The following is a 21,891-nucleotide window of genomic DNA, read 5'->3' on the forward strand; positions in this document are numbered from 1 at the left end:
ACAAAAAGCAACTTGGGGCTGAAAGAGTTTATTTGGCTTACATGCCCTGATCACGGTCATCTGAGGAAGTCAGAGGCAGGAACCATGGAGGAAAGTATTTTTTCTGGACTATTCAGCTGGCTTTCTTGCACCATCCAGAACCACCTGGCCACGAGTGGAACTGTCCACAGTGGGCTGGGCCCTTTCTTATCATTAATCAAGAAACTGACCACACAGACATGCCCACAGGCCAATCTGATGATGACCGTTCCTCAACCCAGTTTCCTTTTGCCCAGATTCCTTTTGCCAAAAACGCTAGGTAAGAACATTTGAGCCATACCCCAGCCCACTCCCTGTTTATGTGTGCAGATAGGCTGAGGGACCCCAGGAATGCTAGACCTAAGGACCCCCTTGGCAAGGCCTCATGTCTAGCCTGGACTCCATGGACTCCAAGGATATGTGGCAGCCCCAGGTTCCTTGGGCCCCTCTTCCTTGCTTGGGGCACTGAAACCTAAATGCTGACTGAACCAAGGTTTCTCGTGTTGTACATTTAGACAGATCCACTGGCCACTGCTCAGAGCAATTCAAGGTGAAAGTGCAGCAAGGGGCTGGTAATGTCGGCTGTGAGCACAAGCTGGGACTCAGCAGGGTGTGTTCTACATGTCTCTCTGACCTGTTCAACAAGCCACACCACTGCCAGAGCTGGGGCCTCTAGCGCCAGCTCCCTAGGCCAGTCCTCAAAGGTGTGCGCTCCCAGACCCACCTGGCTGTCTACAGAGAGGCAGCTCCCAGAAGCAGGCATTCTGTCAAGCAGCTGAGATGGAGCTTGGCTGTGAAGTCTGCACTGTCTGCACAGGCATGGAAAAAGGCAGGCGCTCTAGGTTGGGGGTGGTGGGTGTCTGTATAGTCTTGGCCAGGGTCCCACAAATGTCAGGGAAGAGCCAGTGTAGTGATAGGTTATTCATGCCTGACATAGACACAAAGCAAGACATGGATTGATTCTTCCATCTCCCCCCTTCCCCAACCTCAGCCCCTCTCTCTTTTTTAATTAATTAATTAGTTAATTAATTATCTTCACAGTGCATTCCAGAAGAGGGCACCAGATCTCATTACAGATGGTTGTGAGCCACCACGTGGTTGCTGGGAATTGAACTCAGGACCTCTGGATGCGCAGCCAGTGCTCTTAATCTCTGCACCACCTCTCCAGCCCCCATCTCCCTCTCTTGGCAGTGTTGGGGTTTAAACCCAGGGTCTCAGATATGCCAGGCAAGCACTCTACCAAGAAGAAGGAGGTGAGGCATAGACAGGTTCCCACCCCCCACGCCTGACCTCCACAGTGCTGGGGACCCAGGGACTCTTGCATGCCAGTCAAGCACTCTGCCAACTGAACTGTATCCAACCCAGTGGACCGTATTTTAAAATCGCACAGTGAGCTTCACATCAGCCCTTCTTGCCCAATAAGATGCCCCACAACCTTTCCTCCTGCTTGGCATCCAGCTTCTGCTTGGATCCTTCCAAGGAAACCACCCTTTGCAGGGTTGCAAGGCTCTGATCATTCAAATACTTTTCTCACCGTGGGCTCCAAAGATATCGCCCAGCCGTCTCCATCCTTTGTGTGGAGGGCTGCCCAAAGCCAGCCAGCTCCTTGATGGTCCTTCCTTGTTTGTTCCCACCTGCAATCATCTTACAACTGCTGGGCCAAGCCTGCAGAGCACTGGCTTCATTGTCCCCATCCTCCAAAACAGAAAAGAAACACACACACACACACACACACACACACACACACACAGAGAGAGAGAGAGAGTGCCACTTTTGAAGTCCAAAACAAAACACCAAGGGCAGTGTTAATAAATAGGTTATATTTTAAAAATCAGACTCTCCATGCTGGGGACTGACTCAGAGAAGCTCCAGCCGCCTGCAAAGGGGACAGCAGTAATGGGGATAGCACACAGAGTCCCTAGCACCCCTGCTCCCCACTGCTTGCAGGCCAGGGGTCTAAGGCTTTCCTTCCTCCATCTGAGGAAGGTGGACGGTTAAGCACCTCTGCCACTGACCCTGAAAGTGAGGATCTAGGCCATTTCCTGAGAACCAGAGGGCGGCGGAAGATGAGCTTGACTCCACGCATCCTCCCTACCCTAATCCAGGAGTAGCAGCTGACATCCTGCCCGGGCCATCCACAGGGTCCAGGTAAGTGGACTCTAGTCCTTGGCCTTGTGACTCCCCCCCACCTGCCTGACCTTCTGAGAATCACACACTCTGTCCCAGCCGGCACCAGAAGGGAAGACCCCCCCCAACTCCAGCAGGCTTTCAGCAGAGTGACGACTGAGGGGTACAGTCTGGGGAATGACATCTCTCTAGGACCTAGTGGTCACCTTTCTGCTGGACCTCCTTCAGGCCTTAGTGACAACTGAAGCTGTTCTTCCTAATCAAACCAGGGGTCAAGCCCCAGCTTGGAAACTCCTGGATGTTGAAGTTATGTATCCAGGCCTCCTTCTCTGGTGGCTTGGATACAAGATTGGAAGGTCAGAGCACTCAGGAGACAGAGGCAGGCGAATCTGTGAGTTCGAGGCCAGCCTGGTCTACAGAGCGAGTTCCAAGACAGCTAGGGCTACACAGAGAAATCCTCTCTCAAAAAACAAAGCAGAACAAAATGTTGAGAGCTCAGTCTACAGCCTGGAATCACCAGTGGAGACATCTACACGACAGAGTGAGTCACAAAAGTGACTCCACAGCCACAAAGGTGAACTGACGTCTGTCCAGGAGTTATTAGCAGCCCTCAGCTGAGAAGAGCCAGGCCTGAGAACACCTCCTCTCCCCTGGCCGACCCTGTGTCAGCCTTTCCCTAGTCTGCCTTTGAGTAGCCCCACCTCCTCCAGTCCCCTTCGGCCTTTGGGAAGAGTGGGGTTGTATGGGTCTCCCTGGTAGTCAGAAGTCATGGACAAGCAAGCATCTCTGTTAGGCCTGCTTCCCCCCTCCCATCCCTGCCCCCTCTCAGTGGCTATGGGAAGGGGCTTTATTGAGCCTAGAGGAATAGATCTCAGGAGCCACTTGGAAGTGGAGCCCAAGCCCTGTTGGCTGAGGTATTTCTGGTTAGGGCAATCCCTGATCTCTCTCTTCCCCCAACCCTGTCAGGGGGTCAAGAGTGTCACAGCCCCAAACAGAACAAGACGGCAAATAATTTAAAAGGAGACCTGTGCTACTTCCTGTCCCCTGTGCTTGAGTCCTCTGAGCCAGGGTCACTGGACCACATGCAGAGTGTAAATGTGACCAGAGGAATGAGTTCAAGTCACCGGGGAGGTAGCAGGAAGGCTGGTGCCTCCATGTCCTGGTTCCTCCCTGGACGGTCCTTGATCCTCAGAGGCTGTCATGGTGGTTTGAGTCCAGCCTGAAGGCAGTGGGGTGGCAGAAGAATCGCCCTCAAATGTTGTAGGGCTTAGCATCTGGGGGGTGAAGGGGTGCTGAGTTCCTGAGGAGATCCTGTCCGCCAGCCCTGGTAGCTGTGTGGGATGGCTTTGCCGATGGTCTTCTACTCTGGCTGGCCCCTTTGAAGACTCCATATCCTCCTGGGTGGCCTTGGGTTCTGGCAAGAGATTCGCAGGAGTGGAGAAGGCGGGTAGTGAGGTCACGTTGGCACTGGGGCCTGAGGTGCAAGACTCACAGCACAGCCGGTGGTAGCCAGGGATGGAGCAGTAGCGGTCCAGTACTTTCATCCGGCAGAAGATGGACCTGTCTCCCACACAGGGCTCCACTGCACATACACCAAGGCAGAGAGATGCCCATCAGGAGTGGACACTATGACTTGCTCCACCAGCAATCCTTCCTCCTCCTTCTGCCCTGGCTGGAATCGCTACATAACTCATTCCAGAGGGGTCATAGTTCTACCCAAGAGGACAGAACCCTTCCATAGGGATGAGAAACTAAAGTGTCCCCCACCCCTGTATCAGCATCACTGGGACCTTGATAGGCTAGTTATCAGGGTCTATGCAGACCTCTGGAGTAGGTCAGACGTTTTAAAAAATCCTCCAGTGCATGGGAAAACCCCAGGGCTATGGCTCTGTCTGGTTCAACCATATACTCGGCTATGCAGTTTTCATCTGGGCCGGGGCCTGAAATTCTAGATCCAGCCAAGCATGAGAACCCTGCTCTAGGAGGAAGCTGGAACCCCTGCCTCTCCTAGCCACCCAATGATCCCTGCAGCCAATGACCAGGCAAAGGTCCTATGAGCTCACCTGTAACCAGGAGATCAGCATCCAGCCTCTTGTTGGGGTACTGGGGGAGCATTAATCCCTTACCACTAAAGTTCAGCCAAGAACACTGAGGCTGAAGTGTTCTAAACTGCTGCTGTGATTGGTCCAGGCACAGCTCTTTAGAGAAAATGTGATGGAGGGCAAGAGCTCGGGTTTGTACTAATTGGTGTTCAGGACTGCTGGGATCAGGAGCCGGCTCTGGAGCAGAGACAGTGGAAGCCAGTGGCCTCTAGATGGCGCCAAAGCTCCAGAGCCAGAATCAGACGGCCAGCTTCTGCTTTGAGGGATTTGCCCAGCCTTTTGGGAGGTGGGGGAAGCAGAGAAGTCAAAGGGTTGCACAAGGTCACACCCTTTAACTAGATTTGGGTTCTGCTCTTTCTACAACTCATCTTTCCAGACTCCATTTGGAGGCCCTAGAGAGAGGACTCTGGTAACCTAGGAAGGGAGTGTAGCATCGCAGGGGCACGCCAAGTCTTTATTCACAGAGACATTCCGGGAGGACCACACAGGATGAGCTCATTGCTACCCCTGTGATGAGATCACTGGAGTAGCAGAGGATGCTCACCCCATGTTTCATTCTCTCAGCTGCCCGGGAAAGAGTTCATATCTATGACGGCAGACCCCAGAAGTGTGGACGCAGACAGGATTAATAATTCAGAACCCTGAGGCATGCATGCTTTACAGGTTTATAAAACAGGACACCCTCACAACAGTGGGACAGTACCTTGTCACCAAGCATGGCAATGTCTCTGCAGCAGAAGCCCATGTGATTTCTTTTTAGCCCGGATCAGGTTTGGCCACCATGGGAATAACAGCAAACTTACAACTCAAGGTGAATGGGATCACAGAAGAGGACACGGGCCAGAACAGAACTTTCATGCTCTCTGAGGCCACCAGACAAGCAAGGCATTAGGTCTGTCCCACTGTCACTAAACCCTGGGGTGCCTGAAAGGCTGGGGGAGGGGAGGGCCAGAGGCGATGCTTACTTGTTGAAATCAGGTTCGTGGGAGTCAGGGGCCTGGATTGGGGTTCCTGGTGTCCCACTTTGGTCACAGGGTCCTGGACCTTGGCCTTCACTGTAAAGTTCTGGAGCCCTCCTGTGAACAGATATGGAGATATACTATACACAGCAGGTAGGCATCCCTTGTCCAGAATGCTTGGGACTCCAATTTTAACGATTTCTCCTGCAATTTGGAATATTTGCCGATTTAATGAGAACTCTTGGAGATGAGACCCAAATCTAAACATGAGTGCATCTGTTTCTTTTTTACTTCATTTCTTTATATTTTGTGTGTGTACAAGGGTGGGTATGTATGTTCCATAGCATGTGCAGAGGTCAGAGGACAATTTGGAGAAGTCAGTTCTCTGCTTGGGTTATCAGGTTTGGTAGCAGTGCCTTTCTCCACTGAGCCATCTTGCTGGCCCCATTTGCTTCTTACACATAAAGTGTGCAGGTAATTTTGTATGATGTTTTAAATGCTTCGGGGAATGGGATACGGTTTGTTTCAAAGTGGAGGGGCCTGGGAAGATCTTTTATCCTCCTCAAGGATGCTGGCTAACTGGGTATTATAGTTTGATCACAACATATCCTATGCAGACAAGAATGCAATCTTCCATCTTTGGCAGCATGCCAGGGCTCCAAAAGTCCTGGATCAGGAAGCGCTTGGGATTGGATTGGGATGCTCAACCTGTTTTTGGACTTTCTAAAGGCCAGGATATGAGCTGTTGCAGGGTCATGGTGAGAGGGTTGGGCTGGGTCTCCCCATCCCATCTGCTCACCTCCACAAGCAGGCAGGCTGCAGACTTGCACAGTGTCCGGCTTGACCCCCTCGCACTGGCCGAGGGCATTGGAACTGTTCCGGCACACCACCTGCCGTTGCTGGATGCCTTCTCCGCAGGTGGCAGAGCACTGTTTAGGAGCAGGAAGGCCAAGAACCACACAATGCCAGGCGCAGGGTAGATAGGAGAGAGAGAAGAGGGGGCAGTAAACTCAGCGACAGGAAGGACCAAGAAGGCTGCTACGCCTTCCTTCATTTGACCAGACGGGCATGCAAGTTCTGTAGCCTCACCAGGACCCTGCCATTGTCGGGTTCTCTGGAGCCAGTGTGATGAACGCTACCCAAGCTTGGGACTCCTTAGATCTTTCCACAATTTGAACTGTGAATGCATCTCAGGAGAGGGCTTCTGGGACCCCGTTCTATCAATTGCGACCTGTGTTCACAGTCTCTACTCAATGCCCCGTTTTCAACTATCTTATGTTTCATCCTGGCAGGCTCCTCTGTTCTGACTTAGCACATGACATAACCAGGGGCTTGTAGGAGCCTGGGTTGCGGCACCTGCTGCTACACTGGCTCTGTAAACCGGGAGAGCTGTAGGGGCCAGACCTTCAATAATGTTGGGGCTCCTTTTACCCAACGTTGATTTGCAAGGGTGTGTCCATGGGGTCTTCTTCCCGGGGGAAGCATCGTTCGAGGACAGAAGGCAAACTGACCTCTGTGTGCAAGGCTATCGTTGCCACCCACACATCTTCCTTGCATTTGACACAGTCCTGACTGATAAATGGACTTGGGGGCACTGTGGGGGCATGGCAGGGTCCCTGGGAAAGCCCTATCACCCAACGTGACTGGGTCACTTCTAGGCACTGCATAGCCTCTCCTGGCAGGACGGGGAAGAATTTGTTCTGGGGCATGTAACCGTTGATCAAGACACAAGTGTCACAGAACCAAAGGGATCCAGGGAACACATGGCTCCTCCTCCCTTGTGCCTGTCACACCCCTTGTGATCCTTGCAAGTCCAGCTGTGCTGTGTAACATCTGCCACTGGTTTGTTTGTCTGTCTTGCTCCCTCACTGGTCTGAAAGCTCCATGAGGGTAAGAGACCAGCCTGTCCAGGGACACTGGGCTTCCAGCCTTCCTTGAATAACATCTAGCATACAGCTGCTGCTCAATAAATATTTCTCGAATATAAGAATGTGACTTAATTTGGTCATCTACGACATGGGGGCATGAAGCTTAGAGGAAAATGGAGATAGGAGGCTCCATGAGGGACCATCACACATGGCGTGCCTGAAGGTTGTTCTCCTTCCTTCTGAGAAATGTCAGATCAACTGTGAGCCCAGAAACCCCTGCCCACGGGTACACCGGAACTCAGACTCCTCCCCTACCCGCACCCATTTCTGTGCCACATGCTTCCACCCACTCTGCCAGGACCACTCACCTGGGACCAGGCTCCTGTCCGCCACTGGGCTGGGCAGGGCACACGGAGGCACGGCCTCTTGGCCTCTGGCCGGTTACCTAGGCAAGCCTTGGCTGGCATGGCCTTGCGGGTGCCGTTGGAGAGGGGCAGTAGGCATTGCACCCCCCGGGTCTGCAGCCCCAGCTTCCCACAGCTCCGGCTGCAGGCATCCCACTCTTCTGCCACCCACCTGGAGACAGACAGGACAAAGGTGGAGGGAGGTGGGACCATAAGGACACTTCTCCTTGGGGCTGCATCCCACCAGAGAAGACAAGTGCTTCAGAATGCTGCTGCCTGGTGGGTTGGCCTCTGGGAGTCTCTCTCGCTATCTCCTTGGGTAAGGGAAAGGTACCTGTGTAACCCTGGTCCCTCAAGTGTCCTTGGGCGGCTGTTAACTCCTCCAAGCCTCAGTTTCCCCATCTTTTCATCGGGATTGCTTTAGTGCTCCATAAAGACTTCAGAGCTACCATATGAAAGACCCATACTGGATGCTGAGACTCAAGGATGCTCCCAAACACACCAAAGCCATACTTCTTGTAGATTTCCCCCCTGGTGGGGGCAAGGATTGTTCTCAGTATCCACAAGACTTCAGTGCCTATAGTTCTGAAGATGGGAGTCTGCAAACTTCTCAGTCAGGGATGAGTTGGTAAAGGGAAGGGGCCCAGACCCCCTTGACTTTTAGCTAACTGGGGTGGGAGGCGTGTTCTCAGAGCCAATTCTTTACTTTGAAGAATAAATCTTGCCAGGTATGGTGGTATATGCCTGTAATCTCAGCACTTGGGAGGCTGAAGCAGGAGGATGGCTGAGAGTTGGAAGTTGGCCTGGGTTAGAGTTTGCTCTCTCTCTCTCTCTCGCTCTCTCTCTCTCTCTCTCTCTCACACACACACACACACACACACACACACACACACACACACACACACACTAGAGATGGGGGGTGAGGAAGAGAGGGAATTGAAGAAGAGGAGAAGGGGAAGGGAAAGGAAGCGGGAAATGGGGAGGAGAAGAAAATCCCCCAACAAACCCTAAGATTGGTTGGGGAAAACCCACCCAGAATCTTAGAGAGTCAGTCCTGCATGTATGCCACATGATCATGATGTAGGAAGTCTTATGAATGACAGAAACAAAGTAATGAGGGTGGGGTGGGGCAGGACACAGACAGAGGGGATGACACTATGTCCCTTCCTGGTTGTGTACCAGGGGAATCACAGTAGACTAATATTGGCTATCAGTTCTCACCCCAGCCCCAGATCACATGTCCAGCCCTGGAGAGCCCCCAGGTTCCACGGTACCCAGTCAGGGGTTATTCCCAGGGAAGCAAGAATGTAAAGAAGACCCTCTGCAGTTTCCTACCAAGCAGCTACCCCCAGCTCTTTGGGAGTCCCCAGGCAGCACTTCTGTGGGCTGAAGGCACCAACCAACCTGGAGTTCTTAAGCCCAGCTCAAGTACCTCCCTTCATGCTCTTTTGTATAATCCTAAAATCATGACCTTGGGTTCCTCAGGCTAGGGAATCTTAACCAGGGATTAGCCACACTGGGGGCTGGACTCTCAGTGACCAAGGAGGGAGAAGGCAATAGACAGTATTCTTGCCCGGAGATAAGAGCCCCCCTGCCTCACCAACAGAAAGCCCGGGGTCTAACAGTGAACAAACACTAGTTGGGGCAAACCAGGTGCTGCCATCCTCTTTTTGGCATTGGAGATTGGCAAAGAAGAAACCCAACAGGGATGGTGGGCCATGGAGGGTTGTCACAGTGCCTGATGTGGGCTGTTGTGTGTCCCCTAAGAACCTGGCTGCAGGCTTTCTGTTTGAGGAAGTGCTAGCGTAGCAACTGCAGCTACCTTCTATGTGGGCAAGGGTGGAGAGAGGCTGAGGCCAAACTTTGCTTCCCTGGAACACTCACGTGGGCTGGGGACATGGGTGCTGGTTACAACGCCGTCGGATAGGCTTGGGCCTCTTTTTGTGGTCACACAGGTGCCGCTGCACCATGTGGTGGTCCCTGCGGCGCCGACAGCCATATTTAGTGAACTGGATTCCTGCAAAGATAGGGCTGCTGTGGGCCAGCTCGAGGCCTTCTGCTCCAGGCCTCCTGCCCTGTTCTTGTCCTCAGGGGGACTTTCTAGAGAGTCTATTTCATCCTTGCCCCAGTACTAAGTCCTACGCAAGTAACTTTCTATAGGGCTCTTCTCTCTGTCAGCACTGGCCGAGAGAGCAGTGGCTTCGGACAGCTGAACAGACAACCTGCCCTGCAGCTTGCTCCTGCAAGCCCCAACTCCACCCAATGCTCTGCTCAGAATGGCCTCTAGGCATGAGAGATCATCAGTGAGAAACTGAGTTAAGAGAAGTTGACCCATCAAATGGAGGCACAGCTAGCTTCCTGACCGCTCTCTCCCACCTCCGCCGCTCCCCACAATAGCTGATACCTCCTCCACAGGCCTTGCTGCAAGGAGACCAGCTCTTGAGAGCCCACTCATAGGTGTCTGTCTCTTCCAGGAGCACATTATTGCTCCCGATGAGGGGTAGCAGGTCCTCGTGGATGACGTACTTATAGGCCAGGCTACCTCGGGGTTTACCTTCCACTGGGGGAAGCACCTGACGGGAGACAAGAGGAAGACAGCATAAGGCCAGAGGCAGAAGCAGGGCCGATGGGGTCCAAGGGGGTCAGAAATATGTTGGGGACTGGGCAGAGGGCCTGGGACATGCCACGGTGGCACTGTAGCCCACAAACACTCCATGAGGGAATCTGATCACAGATTGACATAGGAGAACACACCCACTGCCTGAAACAGAAGCAGTCACTGCCCACAGCGCCCCCCCCCCCCGGGGTTCCATAGTGCTCTTGGGTCTGTGACTGAGACATAACCCACACCACTAATTCACCCTATTAAAGTGTGCAACCCAGTGATTGCTAGTACCTGGCTGGAGCAGGTGGGACAGTCACAAACTCCCACTCGCCAAGCACCTGCGTATCCCAAACCCAAGAGCAGCCAGTACCAGGCCATAAGCCTTTTTCTCTTCCATAGACCTACATCCCAAGGGGGGAAGACCCATGGCCCAAGTCTTTGGCATCTAAACTGTCTGGCTTAACAAAGGTAGAACAGCATGACTTCGAACTTCTGATCACAGGGGTGAACCTCTAGGTTCGGTACATAGGCAAGCATTCTACCAGCTGAGCTACCTCTCCCCCATCTTCCTCTCTCCCTTTTCACTTCCACAAGGACTTGTGTAGCCCACCTCCCAAGTGCTGGGATTGTAGGCATGTGCTACCATGTCTGGTTATTTTTACTTCTTACATTTTCTTTTGAATTATATTTATTATTTGGGGGCAGTGCTGGGGAAGGGGTGGGTGCCCTGAGTATGGAGGCCAGAGGACAAGTTGAGGAAGTGGGTTCTCTCCCTCCGCCATATGAACTCTGGACACTGAGCTCAGGTCATGAAGCTTGGCATTGGCACCAAGTGCCCTGAAGCAGGAACCATCTTGATGGCCTTCCTTCTTACTTCTGGACAGTGTCCTTTAATGCATAAAATGTCTCCAGGTTGGTGGAGTCTAATGTGTTACATCTATCCCTTTTGTTGGCTTATCTCGTTACTGAAGAACAGAAGCTCATGAAAACTTACCCACTTCTTCCTTCTAAGAGTTACAGGCTACCATTCGTACATTTAGGTCTTTCGTCTGTTTTGCGTTACTTGTACATGGCATTAACTAGAGGTCTGGCTTCAGCCTTTTACACATGAAAACCGTGCTGTCTCAGCATCCTTTGTTGAGACTATTCACGCTCCCGTGACCAGCCTCGGTACCCTGAGCAAACATCAGCTGGCTCCAGGCACACAGGTGGCCACAAATACAAGGTGAATGGGAAGGATGTGTTGGATGGAATTCTTACACCAACAGTCTTAGAATTTGCCCTTCAGAGCGCAACGTGACCAATGAGGGCCACACCAGGAACAAAGCCCATCCAAGGCCCCTGTTGTCAGCTCAGGCTGATGACATGGGGACAAAGCTCTTGTTGGCCAATCTGCCGAATTACCAATTCCTGTTCCATGAGCCCTGGCCTAGGAACAGGAAAGGGGGTATAGGCACCAATGGCCTACAGTTAGGATAATGGCCCTGTTCCTTTCTCAGAGGCTGTCGCTGCCATGGTCTCTTCAGGCCAGTTGTCTTAAAGGCCCCAAACCACCTTAAGCCTCACACATATTTCCGTGCCACAATGCACGGGGACGCTGAGGGGTGCTGTGAGGACGCAGGCACTAGCCCTAACTTCACAGGGCTGCCCTTCCAGACCCTGTTTCTCATGCCATGAAAGAGAGCATGTAACTGCTACCTTTGGCCTCCCACACACCTGGGAAAGCGGGCACAAAGGACAGGAAAGGCCACTGCAGGCAAGGAGGCTCACCAGGACGGCGATGGCTTCCGGCAGGGGCCCACTGGTCTTAAGGCTGTCCTTGGTCTCCTCCGCAGCGTGCTCCCACTCCAGTCCCAGTGCAGTGAAGGTCCTGCTAGAGGCTTCCTTGCCCTTAGGGTTGAGGATGAAGCTTCCGGTCACATGGTTCTTCACCGCTGGCCAGGGAGAGGGGCACGGTTTTCTATTGCCCTCTCCAGAGGCCCCTGGCTGACAGTCATGGCTTTCCCAGGTGGCCCCTCCTCAGGTTGCTTGTCTACTTAGCTCCCTGAGCGCCCCCATCAGGGCCACCCAGGAGCCCTTTACAAACCTGTCCCCCGTCTGGGTCCAGATGTACACCACTGATCCTTCATCACCTGCTCGCTTCTTCCACACTGACTAATGGCCGCCTATAGTTATGACTATATAAAGCCCAGCCCTCAGAGATGTCCCTGTAGGATCTATAGCAAAGCACAGAGCACAGGAGAGCAAGCTGTCCCCGTGCAGCCTCAGTTTTACCTTCTATATAAAGTGAAACTAGTCGGGCGGTGGTGGCACACGCCTTTAATCCCAGCACTCGGGAGGTAGAGGCAGGCGGATCTCTGTGAGTTCGAGGCCAGCCTGGTCTACAAGAGCTAGTTCCAGGACAGGCTCTAAAGCTACAGAGAAACCCTGTCTTGAAAAACATAAATAATAAATAAATAAATAAATAAATAAATTGTGAAACTAATGGCTGTAGCCAGCACACAGGGTTGCTTACCCAGATAGACCTTAAACACACACACACACACACACACACACACACACCACACACACACAGGCAATGAAAGGAACTCGTGTATGTAACAGCCTCGACAACCTTTGATGTGCACCAGTTGCTGCCCCTGTAGTCACAGAGCTAACAATGGCATGATGCTAGTGCTGGGAGACCAGGACCCAGGGTAGTTCTGCCTTATCTATCCCCCAAGGGTGAAGGTCCTGAATTGATCCCAGGCCTCAGTTTCTCTGTGGCTACTGTGCCCTCAAAGCTGAAGAGTGGGAACCACAGCAGCTATGCTAGAAAGAAACACAGCTCCAGGAAGCTTGACGTTTCTCATGTTACCGATAATAATCTAAAATGATAACTGGAAACATTTTTGTGATAGCTGAGCTCGCCAAGAAACATCCCATTTCACATAAGTGTTTGTGATGTATAAATCGGAAGTGGCAGGACCTGGTAGCCTAACAGGCTGGAAAGGCCTCTGTGACATGCCATGGTGATAGTGTAGCCTTCATAGCCTCCACGAGGGGATCTGAGCACAGACTGACATTGGAAAACACAGCCATCCCCTGAAGCAGAAGCAGCCACTGTCCACAGCGGACAGGCTGGGTTCCAATCTGCCCTCTTGGGTTTGCCATTGAGACACAAGCCACACCGTGTAATTTGCTCTATTAAAGTGTGCAACCCAGCGATTGTTTGGCACATCTAATCATTATCACTGTGCAATCCCAGAATACTTTCACCACCGCAAAAGAACCCTAGCGCAATGCTCATTCATTGCATCACCCAAGCCCAGCTGCCATGGATCTGTGTGATGTCTTCAGAGAGGAATCTCTTTTGGACATGCTTATTTTTGTGACTGCCAATTGGGTTTCAGTAAAGACAAAACCAAACCAAACAATAAAAACATCTTTCATATTGCATTAATGTCTTAACATGAACTTTTAAAATTGAAAAAGATGTTTTTATCTATTATTACTGGTGAGGAGAGCATATGCCATGGTTTAAGTGTGGGAGGTCAAAGGACAACTTTGTGGGCTCAGTTTTCTTCTATCTTTGTGTGGTTTTCAGGGATCAAACTGTGGTCTCTCAGTTTATGTGACAAGAGCCTTTATCTGTAGACCCATTTGGATGGCTCTTAACTTGAATGTCTATTTCATTTTACATTGAAATAGAGTCTCACTATGTACCCCTGGCTAGCCTGAATTTGCTATGTAAACCAGGCTAGCCTTGAACTCGCAGAGATCCTTCTGTTTTGTTTTCTGGGTATTGGGATAAAAGGTGTACACCACTACCACCACTAAGTTTGGCCTTGACTTTTTAAGTTCAGTATGTTTGGAGATTTTAATTTGTGTGTGTGTGTGTGTGTGTGTGTATATACATGCACATGTTTTTTTTCATATATGTATGTGTTTGTCTACGTGTATATATGCATGTATGTGTGTGGTTATAATGTGGAAGCCAGGGATCTTTGTTACAGTCTTCCTTAGTCACTACTTCATTTATCTATTTCCTCATTTTTGAGACCCTGCTACGACAGATGGTCATGGAGCAGACATCCAGTAAATAGTCCCAGATTTGCTTGCTGGGGTTGGTCATGGCTCAGCCAACTACCAATACCATCTCCACACTTCCTAGACCAAGTAGCTCCCAACCGACCCACCAGTTGCCAGTGTTTGCCTGTTTGGATTCAGGCAACAGTAGAAGAACCACCCAGCCGAGCTACTCATGACCACGGCCACAGAACTGAGATCCCCTAAGAACTGCTGCTTTTAACCCTTATATTCTGGGTGGTTTACCAGGAAGCAAGAGCTGCCTGAGCTTTTTTACAAACACTTTTCTTTAGAGGTCATCTGCTCACATAAGAAATTGGAACAGTAATTGCTCCTCGTGGGAAGAGACTGGCCCTGAGGGATGGGTGTATTTGCTAAACTCCCCTTTAGACCTTTGGGAATTTGAGTTACAGAACAGTTCATCCATTCAGCATAAATTTAGGAATTAGGAAGGGTTGTCTGCCTTTATCTAAGTGTGTGAGGTCCCACCTGCTCTCTAGGATCCGCCCTATCCCTGCCCCCCACTGCACTCACCAATGCGATGGGGCATCTTCTCCAGCAACTCAATCTGAATGTGCCTGGCACCTGCCGGGATCTGCACCTGCTTGAGAGCCGCTGCCACCCGAGGGCATCCAGGAAAGAAAAGAGAGTCCTGAGAGGGTGGCTCCCTGCTCAGCACCCTACCTTTCCTCTTCCACAGCGAGTTTGGTAAGGATGGAGGTGGAAATGAAAGAACTCCAGGTACCAGAAACTCAAAGCAGAAAATGTCCCAGATTTTGTTTGTAAAATGAGAATTGGAAATGAGCGATTCAGTCATAGCCGAGCCATTAATACTGTCTGACCCCCTCACTCTGGCCCAGGGTCAAAGAGATGGCTGGGCACATGCCTTCCCAAGCTATCTACCCCTTTTCCCAAAAGAGCTTTTTGAGCTCCTGGGCTCTACGCTAGCCTGCCAGAAGAGAAGGGACCAACCACAGGCAGTCCGAGGTCTGCAGACAGGTTCCAGAACCCTCCCCTCCCCAGCACTGGTCAAGGAGAAGCACACACCCAGCGGGGCTTACCTGCCTGCTTGGAGGCCTTCCCCAGTGTCCCCTTCACAGTCCTGCAGTGAGAGTTGTCCCCACCACAGACACCGCACTTGTCATCCGCCTTCATGGATCCCACTTCTTTGTCACAACCAAAGGGCTGAGGGTGGAGGTGAGGTCAATGGAAGGAGGCTCCCCTGCCTCCACCTCTCAGGTCCCCTGGCTCCCTCCTGAGACTCCTGGCCCTGGCCAAAGGGGGAACCCTGGAACATGGGAACTCCCCAAAATTCACCCAGTGACCCAGGTGAAGAATTACCCAGTGTGGTAATTAATGAGTCTCAAATTGCCTTTCTTCCCTAACTGTGTAGGGCAGAAAGGGACCCCTCTGCAGCTGTCCTAGCTGTCCTTAAGTGTGGCAGGTGAGCAAACCCTATCATCCTGGGAACAAGGATGGCAGAGCGTAGACAGCTTGCGGGGGGGGGGTACCCACCACGCACTCGCCGCGTGCACAGACGCTATAGGGGTCCCGATAGCTGCAGCGCGTTCCGTCGTGGACTACTTGGTTCATAAATACCACGTCTCCAGTGTCTGCAGACTGGCAAATAAGCTCGCACTTCTGCGCATCTGTGAGGAGAGAGACACTGCTGAGCCCCACTGGGTAGACAGAAAGTGGGAGGGCTCAGGATGTTACCAGCGTGTGAGCTAGCCAAGAAGTCCGGGGCCAGCTCTAGGCAGGGATGGGAGCTCTGTCTGGGGGACGTGTTTAAGAGCCTTGGTATGCATTTAAGGATTGGTTTTGTGACCTGAGGCGAATGTCTTGAGCCTTTTTGAGCCTCAGTTCCTTTATTTTCATGATTGTCGATCAGTAAAATGTATTATCAGTTTGCTGAGAAAAGTCTATTGACAAACCATCAATTGTAAGCCAACACCTACAGCTAGAGAAACAGCTCGGTGATTAAGAATATTTGCTGCTCTTCCAGCAGACCTGCATTCAATTCTCAGCACCTAGGATGGGCCACTAACAACCAACTCCAATTCCAGGGGATCATATGGTCTCTGTGGGCACCTGCACATACATTCACACGAGTGTGTGCACACACAAGTAAAAATATAGCAGATGCTCACTGACTACCAGATCCTCCCAAAGCCCTTTCACACTTTGAGAAACAATAGTAAATGCCTGTCACGATGACTTGATTCATCTCCTTTCAACATCCGAGTGAGGAAGGTTCTAGCAGGATAGGGCATACACTTTTTTTTTTTTTTTTAGTGACCCAGTGAGTTTAACTAGGGTCACTTACATGGACATTGGTAAGGGGTTACTTAGAGGAGCATGGGCAACTAACAACTGCCACAACCACCTCACCCTGCTAGAAGACAACCTTAGTGTTTGCTCAGGAGCTATCCACTTTGGGTTTGTATGTCTGTGTATGTGTGTGTGTGTGTGTGTTGTATCCATATGTATAAATGTATAAGCATGTGGAGGCCAGAGATGGACATCAGGTATCTCCCTCAGTCGCTCACCATCTAGTATTTTAAGACAGAGTCTCTCATTGAACCTGAAGTCTACTGATTTGGCTGGGATCAGTCTCCCTGCCCATCCCCACCAGTACTGGGGTTATACATATTGCCACGGTGCCCAGCCTTTGTATGGGTCCTTGTTGTTGTTGTTATCTTTTATTTTAGAGGCCCGTTCTAATCTTCTCTGTATTGTTCGAATTTTAGTGTATGTGCTGCTGAAGCGAGCACCCTGCCGTGTTTTTTGAGACAGGGTCTCTCATGGGATCTGGAGTGTGCCAATCAGTCTAAACTGACTGGCTAGTAAACCCTGGGGACTCAACTTTTCTATCTCCCTAGTGTTGGAATTTAAAATATATGCCATCATGCCTAGATTTATCTTTTAAAAAAGATTTAAAGAGTTATTTTTAAATTTGTACGTGTATGGATATTTTGTCTGCACAAATGTATGTGTGCCACGTGTGTGCAGTGCCCATGGAGGCCAGAAGAGGGCATCAGATCTCCCTAGAATTGGAGTTACAGATTGATGTTAGCCACCATGTGGTGCTGGGAATCAAACCCGGGTTCTCTGGAAGAGCAGTCGGTATTCTTAAACTCCGAGCCATCTCTCCAGACCCAGACTTACCTTTTTAATGTGGAGTCATTGAACTTCACACATTTGAAGAGCAAACACTTTACCAACTAAGTTATGTTCTCAGCTCACCTCCCCAAGGGGTACTGGGAAGCAAACCTAGGGTCTCATGCATGCTAGACAAGTATTCTACCACTGAGCCTCACCCCAGCCCCGGTTCTACCACCACAGAAGAAACATGGGACCAGAGGCTAAGTCATTTGCTTAAGGCCACACATGGAATGGCTCAGCCAAGTATCTAACTGCAAAGTCACTTGGATCTTGCTTTGGCTCTGCAGCCTGGCCAGGCACACCAGTAGGAGAACTGTATGTCCCAAAGTAAAAAAAAATGTTCCCTTCTTTCTCCCAGCTGACAATGTCCTAAAAAGGAAGTTGCAGAGAACACATAAACATTAGCTGTGTTTCTTAGAAAAAGTGAGGTTGGGGGCTTAGCTCACTTCCTGGAATTGGTCTAAGTTCTGGGAAGGCCTGAGGTCCAGCTGTTCCTCAACCTTCTTGCCCTTCCTGCCCAGGCCTCTCTGCTTAGCTCCCTTCCCAGTGACCTGCAGCCCATCCCAAAACCCGTCCTAAAGAGTCCAGCCAGTGTCTGTTCCTCTCTCCAAGCTCCCAAGACATTGTCATTCCTTGTCTCTCTTACACAGGACTCCAGTATGGAGTCACGACAGCTAAGACCACTTAGAGAACCTGCTTGGGAGTCAGATTCCCAATGAGGTCTGAGTCTGAGAGCTTTACCTCCATGTGAGAAGTAGGGTCCTTGCAGGTGTCTGGGCAATTGCTAGAGGCAAAGGAGTGGTGAGCTACCCAGAGTGGGTGGCATCCAAGTAGAAGGAAGTTCCCGCCCGCTCCTGCAAGGGCAATGCTGAGAAGTCTGGGACTCTGAAGTCCCTTGCAACTTGAGGAATCTCCCATAAACCTGAGTCCAGGAGTTCAAGGTGGTGATGCCAACTTGGGCTTGGGAAGCCACTGTTCTCACAGAAGCTGCCTGGGATCCAAGAGGTGGGAATCACTGCACCAGCAAAGCCTTTCCAGCTTCTGGCCTGAAGAGCCAGGCAACCTGGCCATTCCTGGTCTAATGCTGCAGCAGGAGCTCTTACCGGGCATACATGCAAAGACTGGGGGTTGGTCTCAGTGTGATCCCAGCACCATGCCCTCCAAATCCTACGGTCTCTGTCTATCCTAAAGCAGCCTGGGGTGGGGGAACATGAGGATCCCTCAGGTTCCCACCCTTCTGCTTTTCAAGTGACCTTCAGTAACTGCTAAATGGATGCCTTACCCATGACACCTTGAAGCCTGGCCTGCAGTGATTGAAGCTCTTCTGGACACAGTACTACGTCTCTGGGGTGTGACGAGAGCCCCAGAGTAGGTTTTCCCCAGGACTTTGAGACAAATTCCAGGAAGTAAACTAAGTCTTTGCTTTTCCCTCCCTCCTCCGCCCCCTCTCTCTCGTTCTCTCTTTCTCTCTCGTTCTCTCTCTCTCTCTCTCTCTCTCTCTCTCTCTCTCTCTCTCATCGTCTTCCCCCCACACTTGTTTTTTGAGATAGTGTCTCGCTATGTGTCTTTGGCTGGTTTAGAATTCACTTTGTAGACCAGGCTGACATTCAACTCACAGAGACCTGCCTGCCTCTTTCTCCTGAGCGCTAAGATTAAAGGTGTGCACCACCACATCTAACTTTTTCTTCAATGTTCTCTGTAGTCTCTTTCCTAGAGCAGATGCCTATTTATACCAGTAATGAAAAATATCTGAAAGCCATCCAGCTCTGTGACCAGCTATCAGCATTCCCGGAGAGGGGGCCCCTTCCCCAAGCTGCTTCCCTTGAAAGCATACACACCAGGGATGGCTGGCCTCAGTGATGATGGTGGCTCCAGAAGTACAAGTCACACAAGACACTTAGGCATACCCAAAGGACTTGGGTGCATCTGCCCACCAGTTCCCTGTGCCACCCCCAGGTCCTTGTGCTTCCATAGGTGGGAAAACAGGAGCGGGCACATGCTCCAGAGCTGGGCAGAGCAGGGACACTCACCATCGTCAGGCTCGTAGGGCAGCCAGCTGTGCTTGGCATTCTGGTGGATGTAGTAGGAGTTGCGCTTGGCACACTGCTGGGCCCGGAAGTCCTCGTAGGGCCCAGGGCAGTCGTCACTGTTGCAGATCTGGTACTCAAACATGGGTCCTGTGCATGGGCGGCCTCCATAGGCTGGACTGCAGTGGCAGAGAGACCAGGTGACCTGGCTGGCCAGGAAGGCTGGGCAGAGGGGAGCTTCCTACATGGCACTGTGACACTCAGTCCTATGGTAGCCGTGTGGGAGACCTCCACTGACTTATCCACTCTGAAGAGACCAGTATTGGGTCTGCTGAACTCGGGGCCTTCTGAACCGACTTTCTCCTTTCTTTCTTTTTCTGAGACAGGGTCTCATATAACTCAGGCTGGCCTTGGACTACGTAGCTGAAGCTGGCTTTGACCTTTGGATCTTCTAGCCTCCACCTGCAGAGTATTGGGAGCTATTTGCCATCATACCCAATTTATATGATTGCAGGGATTGAACCCAGGGCTGCATGGTAGGCAAGCACTCCACCAAGGGAGCTACAGCCCCAGCCTCTCCAGGCCCTCTTTCTCCCAGACTATTTCACCTGCAAGAGTAGAGCTAGTTTCTATCTCCCTGGCGGGGGGTGGTGGTGGTGGTAAGAATGACAGACAGATACAGGGACTGGCTAGCCCTCCCCACCAGTCTTGCTTATTCTTCAAACCCCTCCAGTCCTTACTGCAGACTCTGTGGACAGCCAAGGACGAGTTCTCCACATCTACTTTGTTTCATAATAAACTAAGGAACAGCCCAAGAGACTTGGGTTTTGAACCAAAAGAGCTGACATCCTAGTTCTGGCACTGCGGCCTTGGCTTTGCTATGCTTTGATTTCTCCCTTGAAATGTGAGGCTATCCTCTCTCACCTCCTGCTGTGACACAACAGAGCAGGGCAGAGCAACCAGACACTCTTCCCCATTAGGTCAAGAGGATTAGAAAAGACTATCAATACTGGAGCTGGCAAGACGGCTCGGTGGTTAAGAGTACTGGCTCCTCTTGCAAGCAGTTCCCAGCACCCACATGGCAGCTCACTACTGTTTGTAACTCCAGTTCTCAGAGATCTGATGCCCTCTTCTGGCCTGTTCGGGCACTGCAAACACACAGTGCCCATACATACACACAGGCAAAACACATAAAATAAAAATAAATCTTTTTAAAAAGACTATTAAGCTGGATGTGGTAGCACACACCTTTAATGCCCAGCACTTGGGAGGCAGAGGCCAGCCTGGTATACATAGTGAGTTCTAGGCCAGTCAAAGTTACCAAAGTGAGGTCCTAGCTCAAACAAAACAAAACAAACAAAGAAAAACCTATCAGTATAAAGTATCCATCTATAGGATGTAGCAGCTCCCTGCACAGAGACACTAGGAGAACTACAGGCTTACCACTTGAGCACATGGCATCCTGCACACAGTGTTGAGAAAGCTTTTAAACAACACCAGCTCTGGAGTACTTAACCCACGCTCTGGTGTTGTACACACATATTATTCCATTTAAGGCGCATATAACAAAAAGCTATTGCTGCAGGAAACTTACTAAACGATAGCTGTGATCAACGGGATGAGTTGCTGGCACATGCAAGGTGGTTTATAGGAGTAGGCACCACTATGCCTTCCTGCCACTTTGGCTGCGGCGACTCCCAGAGAGGAAAATTACAAGGAAGTCCATGCCGATGGTCATTCGTGCAGCGTGGTTAGCAAAGACACTGGTTGCTCTGGAGGCAGTGAGCCTCCAATCCTCGCAGGTAAACAGTGCGCCATCAGTAACCGCTGTCTCTTTTTTCTCTTACCTCATGTGCATGAGTGTGTGGTGTGCATGTGTGTATGCATAGTTACAAGTATATGGATGTATATGTGTGTGCATGTGCGTGGTGGCCCAAAGCTGACATTGGGTGTCCTCTTCACTTCCCACTTTATTCACTGATCTTGCTGGTTCTGGCTAGTCTTCCCAGCCAGCTTGCCCTGGGGAACCCTGCATCCTCATCTCCCAAGCCTTAGCATTATGAATAGTCATCCTCACACTTGGCCAACTTTTATGTAGGTTCTAGGGAATCCGAACTCCAGTCTAGCTTGCATGACAAGGACTTTAGTCACCAAGCCCAAATGACTATTTCTAAGGGCTCTGGATCCAATGTGGCCCTGTGACCTGTTATTATGAATGTTTATTATGTTACTTGGTACAAGGAGGGCCTCAGCCAGGCCTTGTGGAAGTCCCCAGACCAGTGGACTCGTGGCAGCTTCATCCAGTTTACCCGTTCCTCATTACAGTGTCCTAAGCAAGCAGTTTCATTCTGGAAGATGAGGACTGTGGGGAACCGGGGCTTGGACATTCCACAGCTGTGACAGAGGGGAGGGGATCCTACCAAGATGACAAAAAGGGACAGACAAGTGGTGGGGAATGGAGGAACTGGTATTAGACAGAAGAAGTTAAAAATAATAGGAAAGCCAGGTGGTGGTGGTACATGCCCTTCATCCCAGCACTCGGGAGGCA

General features: G+C 51.1%; 1 protein-coding gene across 1 annotated transcript in view; it reads right to left on the reverse strand.

Moving 5' to 3' along the window:
* Positions 1-1,894: 1,894 nt before the first annotated feature.
* Positions 1,895-21,891, reverse strand: part of Adamts14 (ADAM metallopeptidase with thrombospondin type 1 motif 14) — a 62,735-nt gene continuing 42,738 nt past the window's right edge. Inside the window, exons 12-22 of the mRNA XM_038342750.1 lie at positions 19,347-19,522; positions 15,667-15,800; positions 15,213-15,336; positions 14,686-14,766; positions 11,854-12,017; positions 9,883-10,051; positions 9,363-9,495; positions 7,443-7,650; positions 6,006-6,135; positions 5,213-5,323; positions 1,895-3,727 (exon numbers count right to left, since the gene is read on the reverse strand). Of these exons, the coding sequence (XP_038198678.1) occupies positions 3,261-3,727; positions 5,213-5,323; positions 6,006-6,135; positions 7,443-7,650; positions 9,363-9,495; positions 9,883-10,051; positions 11,854-12,017; positions 14,686-14,766; positions 15,213-15,336; positions 15,667-15,800; positions 19,347-19,522 (1,897 nt within the window). The 3' untranslated portion in view covers positions 1,895-3,260. The remainder of the gene's footprint in view (positions 3,728-5,212; positions 5,324-6,005; positions 6,136-7,442; positions 7,651-9,362; positions 9,496-9,882; positions 10,052-11,853; positions 12,018-14,685; positions 14,767-15,212; positions 15,337-15,666; positions 15,801-19,346; positions 19,523-21,891) is intronic.

This window comes from Arvicola amphibius, chromosome 9 (assembly GCF_903992535.2).
Source record: "Arvicola amphibius chromosome 9, mArvAmp1.2, whole genome shotgun sequence".
Lineage (NCBI taxonomy): Eukaryota > Metazoa > Chordata > Mammalia > Rodentia > Cricetidae > Arvicola > Arvicola amphibius.